Here is a 6,360-nt window from a genome sequence, read left to right on the forward strand (position 1 = left end):
ATTTAATGCAATTGTCTAAGTATGGCTCATATATGAAGGGATTTTCAAACACACACACACACACACACACACACACCCACACACCCCTAGCAAGTTAGTGATGGCCTTGTTTTACATGTATTTTACTTCAGTTAAATAGGAGGGGTTAAGGCCCAACCCAACCACGTGTGCATTGACCTAAATACGCCATCTCAGCATTGACATGCATAGGCTACCCATGATGTGGTGCCTCTCGAGCAGAAGCTCATGATGACATTATGCATTGTATGAAAAACACTCGAAAAGACTCTATTTTCCTACATGAAAAAATTTCTAGATCTTCTTGTGGTCTTTGGCTAGCAGGAGGTGATCATCGAAGAGAGCGCAATGGGAGTCATTGATCTTCCAACCACATGGTTCGTGACAAACCTTATGTACGTGAATCAAACAAATAAACGGAGAAATTTCTTCAAAACAAAAACGAGGCAATACGATTAGGCTAGGCGACGTTCCAGAGAGCTGCAGTAAGGGGGCGAGAGAGAGGACGTTGCAGGAGTAGTAGGAGAGTAGTAGGGTTGCGGCGATGCTGCTGCGGCTCCATGGCGAAGGAGAAGCAGGGAAAGGGATACTGGAAGAAAGACAAGGGGTGGGCAGTGGAGCGCCGCGTGATAGGCCCGCCCAACGAGGCAGCGGCGGGCAGGAAGATGTGGGTGGGGATGTTTCCCACGGAGGAGCAGGCCGCCCACGCCGCCGACTACACCAACTGGTATCTCTACCGCGAAGGCTATCACAAAATGAACCACAATCACATCAACTTCCCTGACCTCTTCCCCTCTATCCACTCCCATCTCCCGTCGGAGCTCAAACCCCTTGTAGATCTCCACTCCCTTCTCCTCCCCGAGAACAAAGCCATCTTCCTCAAGTCCTGCGTCGAATACGTCAACCAAGTCGCCCCTCGCAGCGATCACAGCGACACACCCTCCCAAGAATCGTCTGACAATGACAATGACAATGCCAAAATTGCTCAAGGTATCATGAAGAAGCGGGACCAGCATGCTAGGAGGGACAACCCAGCCCCTGGTGCTAATATGGCCTCCAGGATGGAGCATGACCATGGTGGTTCTCAAGGCATCAAGAAGAAGCAAGATCAACATGCTAGTAGAGACCCAGGTGCCCTTCATGCCATTAAGGCCACCTCAATGAAGCAGAAGGACCATGGCACTACTCAAGCTGGCATTATGAAGAAGGAAGGCCAACATCATATGAGAGACCCAAGTGTCTCTAAGACCAATCAGGCCATCGCAATGAAGGAGAAGGAGCATGGAACCAAGAAGAAGCAAGACCAACATGCTAGAAGAGAACCAGATGCCCTTCATGCCAATAAGGCCACCCCAATGAAGGAGAAGGACCATGGCATTAGTCAAGCTGGCATTATGAAGAAGGAAGACCAACATGCTAGGAGAGACCCAAGTGCCCTTCATGCCAGTAAGGCCACCCCCATGAAGGAGAAAGACTATGGCATTAGTCAAGCTGGCATTATGAAGAAAGAAGGCAAACATGCTATGAGAGACCCAAGTGTCCCTAAGACCAATCAGGCCATCACAATGAAGGAGAAGGAGCATGGAATAATTAAGAATCAAGACCAATATGCTACTAGCAAGAAAAGAGTCACTGATGCTAATAAGGGCACCATGATGAGGCAAGACCATGGCATGGCTCAAGGTAATATTATTAGGAAGCAGGAGCAACAATATGCTAGGAAGGATACAAGAGCCATTGATGTTAATCATACCACCCCGATGAAGCAAGACCATGTCGTAGCCCAAGGCAATATCACCAAGAAGGACCAAGATGCTAGGAAGGATATAAGGCCCACTCATGCAGCTAATAAGGCCACTCTCTTAAGCCAAAACCATGGAAGTGCTAAAGGAACCATCAAGAAGCAAGATCTAGTAGCTAGGAAGGACAAAGAGAAGACAATTGAGCGTAATAGAAATAATGAGGAAAAGGAAAGGAACAAAATGAAGGGAGATGGAGCAAGCAAGAAAAGAAGCCAAGAAGAAGAGGCCTCAAGTTCAAGCAAGAAGAGGCAAAGACAAGATCATGAAGAAAGGGCATCTATAAAGAAGATGGAAGCTGATATAAGGGGAGGGAAGGAAGTGAAAAGCTTAGTTTGTGATGCTAAGAAGAGAGAAATTGTGAAGGGGGGGAGAGGCCGGGAGGTTCAAGAGCCAACGCATGATTTTAAAGGTCATTCTCCTCGGCTACGTGATCATCGAGAGACTTCGAGGTCAACTCTTGCAAAGGAAAATCCTTTAAAGAGAAAAAAATTGGTGTTGTACAGCTCAAGTGATGAAGAATTTGAGAGTCCTCTTGTTGATCCCAATAAGAGGAACAAGCACCCTAGCAATCCTAGAGATCATCCGAGTAAAAAGGCAAGAAAAGGGGATGCTCAACCTCCTTCCCTCAATCAAGAGACACTTAAGGGACCTCTTAATAAGAATCTCAATGTAAAGAATCCTCTTGGCATTGAAAAGAATATGAAGCCTAAGAGAGATCAATCACATTCATCAGCACGTATAAGTAAGAAAGAGTCCCTTAAATTGAAAACTAGCAAACGTTCCTACTCTGAAGAAATTCCTAGCAGTGACCAAGCTATAGTCATAGGCGGCACGGGTGCGATTCGCAATCGTCGTAGTAGCGACTCCAAAGAATTAGATCTTGCTTTGGGGTTGACTGTAGGTGACCTTGATACTGATAATATACTTGGAGATGAATTATTAGATAAGGAGCTAAGGGATGCTTCATTAGAAGAGCAAGATCAATTAGCCTTAATGGAATCAATTGATAACGAGGTGGATGTAGACGATTGGCTAAAAGACATTCCAGATGATGACAGCGTACCTTTTATTGAGAATGTCGATCATATTAGATGGCCGGATTCTGATTCTGATTTTCATTCTGATGATTGATCCTTAATGGTTTTAAAGGAATATCATGATGTAAGATTTCCTATAGTGGGTGTGTTTTTAAAAATTTAAGATGATGAAATAAAAATTAAGACCATAATTTTGATTCTTTTTTATGGTAGAAACAATAATCTAAGAAATACTCCAAATAAATGAAAATGAGACATTGGCAAACTGTTTCTAAGGCTTTGCTTCAATGAGTAATATTAAACACAATGTTTTTACAAAATATTGATTGTTACAATGGCATGTTATAACACATTATGCAAAAATACTTGACCTTTTGCAGTACAATTCATTTGCAAATTCATGGAGAGATAAAATATGTAAACTTGTTGAACGTGGTGTGTGTGTGTGTGTGTGTGTGTGTGTGTGAGAGAGAGAGAGAGAGAGAGAGAGAGAGAGAGAGAGAGAGCACATTGGATGGCGATCGCATGGCTACATCTCACACGGGCATGGAGGAGATGGGATCTATGGTGGTATGATTCAGCACCATAGATCTCAGACAAAGTAAACTCGAGTACGGTATCCGACTTCACTTCATCCTCCTTGCCCCCCTCATACCTCAGAGGATTGAACCCAATACATGGGGATGAGAGCCATGAGGCCTAACCAGGTCGCCCACGCATGTTACCTATGAATTGTAGATGTCCCACTCATGTTTTGATGTGTGAAAACATAGCAACAAGGAAAAGTAAACCCGGGTACTTTTGCGCCAAGATCTACGATGCCAAATTAATGTCGGGGACCTATATTGATCGGGGCTTTAGATCCCATCTCCCCATGGCCATGGTCTCTAGGTTTAGGCGACAAGTGTTCTTTTTGTGTACAAGGTGTGTTAATTGCCATAAAATTCAGTAGATCCCCCCTTTTCTGCACACTTGCATGCTGGGTTAGCCTAGGCTCACATCCACTTACATAGAGTTGGAACTTGGTGGTGCTTGAACATTTACAGAGAATTCCACTCTTACTCTGAGGACTTAGTAACACCTTTTTTTCTCAAATTTCTTGTTTTGTTCTGGATTTTAAGGCCACAAATTTTATTTTCTCTCTCTCTCTCTCTCTCTCTCTCTCTCTCTCTCTCTCTCTCTCTCTCTCTCCACAAAAAAACTCAAAAAACAAAAGAAAGACATTTAAAAATCTTGACTGAACACTCATCAAGAATTTATCATAAAAATTCTTTAAAGAAAAAACACTTTGCTATATCTTTTATAAGATAGAACATCCTTAGGCAATTCTAAAGAATCGATTGTCCGTCCATTATGATTATATGCTTGCCTCTTGGTTGCATCTTGCTTAGATTAATGTAGCAAAAGAACACTATTTAATAAATTGTATCACATGTTTGATGCATTTATCTATTATACTACTCACCCACACATCCATACCCTCAAGTACACACATCCATATAAACCTCAAGAGAGAGCGCGCACACACACACACACACACACACACACACACACACACACACTCTTAGATAGTTTTCTTCTTTTGTGGATACCTCACACAAATATATGAGGATCTATCTCTCTCTCACACGCATGCAGAGTGAACTTTGTTGTAAAAGAAGCTACTTTGGTATTCTTGTGAAACACACCTCCTAGGTAAGCCTATGCTCGGTAGTCCATTGAATCTTTTCTTTGCTCGTGGGCCTCTATTTATGAAAAAGTGTGCTCATCTACTTGATTAGGGGTGTAGTGATGAAAACTCCTATTTGAGGAAACTTAATAGCCACTACCTAGGTTTGATGAGCATACATGGAAATTATTTAGTGAAAAAAAAAATTAATTCAAAAAGGGTATTTAGAACTCTATAATAGCATCTACCTAACATGGGCTGACAAATGGTACCAAAAAACTTGGCCAGTTCTGGGTGCTCACATGTGGTCTAGTTATAGACTTGGACAATTAATATCTTCCATCCATCTCCATCTTGATAAAACACGAACGTATTTGAGCGGCCAAAAAAAAACACACGAACCTATTCTTGCCCTCCTTTTCTATTTTCGTCAATACACCCCTCTTGGGGCTCTTCTCTTCTCAGCTTCCTATGGATCCCCCTTCTATGGGCTCCCCTTGGGACTTCTCCTCACTCGGTAGCCCTTCTGTGCACACCCATCCAACTTTATTAAAAACGATATTGTATTCACAATGCTCTCTCTCTCTCTCTCTCTCTCTCTCTCTCTCTCTCTCTCTCTCTCTCTCTCTCTCTCTGTGCTATGTATGTTCTATATGGCCTCTCGAACACACACACACACACACACACACACACATGTCACTTTCATTTGTGGCTTACTGTTTTGAAAATGGATACGCTGATATTTAACACTACATGGATGATAGGTATAAGTTAAAAAGGTTTTAAGTAGAACATGGATAACAACTGATAGGTTCATTGACACCTGTAATACATATTCAAGGCTAGCAAATCTGTTTCTTGTTTTTATGGATGCAAATGAGGATTCTATCTTTACTTAAGATCTTTTTGGCTAAGCTGATGTCCATCATTGTCGAGCCTGACCTCTTTCAGTTCGGAATAAGTTTTTCTTGACAATCTTATGTACAAACACTAGAATGATACCTCATTCTCACTATGATGTCAAAGATCAAGTTGTTCTTGTGCTAATCATTGTCCTTTGTCTAAAGACAACTATCTTTTGATTGTTATGTTCTTTTGTGTATAAGTAGAAGTCTGAAAACAACAAGTGTATAAGTAGAAGTCTGAAAACAACAAAACACACACACACACATTGGCATATAAACACAAGCGATGAGTAATCTCCGATCTCTTGTCTTCTTTGTCACCTCGCCTCACAATCGACAAAGTATGGTGGAAAACCTCTAACATTCAAGCAAGGAACAAATCTCACATGGCTATTTTTTCTCTGGCTATTATACACAACAAGGAACCACGGAAGGAACTTACAAAAGATGGGTCTTCTCTTCTTGATACTTCAAATACAATAAATCAGAGTAGGCTACACAACTGGCAAAGTTGGATATTTAAGCACATAGGTGTAATTGTACCTACTTAGAAATTTGATGTTCTTATTGATTTTTGCTATATATAGCACATGAATAGTTAATTCTTGTACTCTTATCTCTATAAAATTTAAAGCGCTTTTGTAATGTATAAATTACAAAAAGTTTTTTTTATAAAAGCAACATCATCACAGTAATGCTTGATGCCTACCCAATGTATGACTAGAAGGTAAGGGAACACTATAAGAGGAGTTGTCTATAACCGCATCCATAGCCACGAAAAAACAAAGGAAAAAAAAGAGAAAAATTTGCAGGAGCGGCAATAACTGTGGCTATGGACGCGGTAGTGGTTTCTCAGCAATAAACGTGGTAATAGTCGTGGTAATATACCCATTGCCGCTCCTGCAATTCAAAAATAAACACCTTTATTT

General features: G+C 41.4%; 1 protein-coding gene across 1 annotated transcript; it reads left to right on the forward strand.

Moving 5' to 3' along the window:
- Positions 1–523: 523 nt before the first annotated feature.
- LOC147452955 (uncharacterized) lies at positions 524–2,986 on the forward strand. Its single transcript, XM_086519048.1, has one exon. The coding sequence runs from the start codon at positions 579–581 to the stop codon at positions 2,949–2,951; it is 2,373 nt and encodes a 790-aa protein (XP_086375174.1). The 5' UTR covers positions 524–578; the 3' UTR covers positions 2,952–2,986.
- The last annotated feature ends 3,374 nt before the right edge of the window (positions 2,987–6,360 follow it).

The sequence above is a fragment of the Adiantum capillus-veneris genome, chromosome 8 (genome assembly GCF_014529385.1).
Source record: "Adiantum capillus-veneris isolate H3 chromosome 8, ASM1452938v2, whole genome shotgun sequence".
Classification (NCBI taxonomy): Eukaryota; Viridiplantae; Streptophyta; class Polypodiopsida; order Polypodiales; family Pteridaceae; genus Adiantum; species Adiantum capillus-veneris.

Coding starts and splice junctions, on each gene's coding strand:
- LOC147452955 (XM_086519048.1), top strand. CDS start 579: ATGGCGAAGGAGAAGCAGGGAAAGGGATACTGGAAGAAAGACAAGGGG.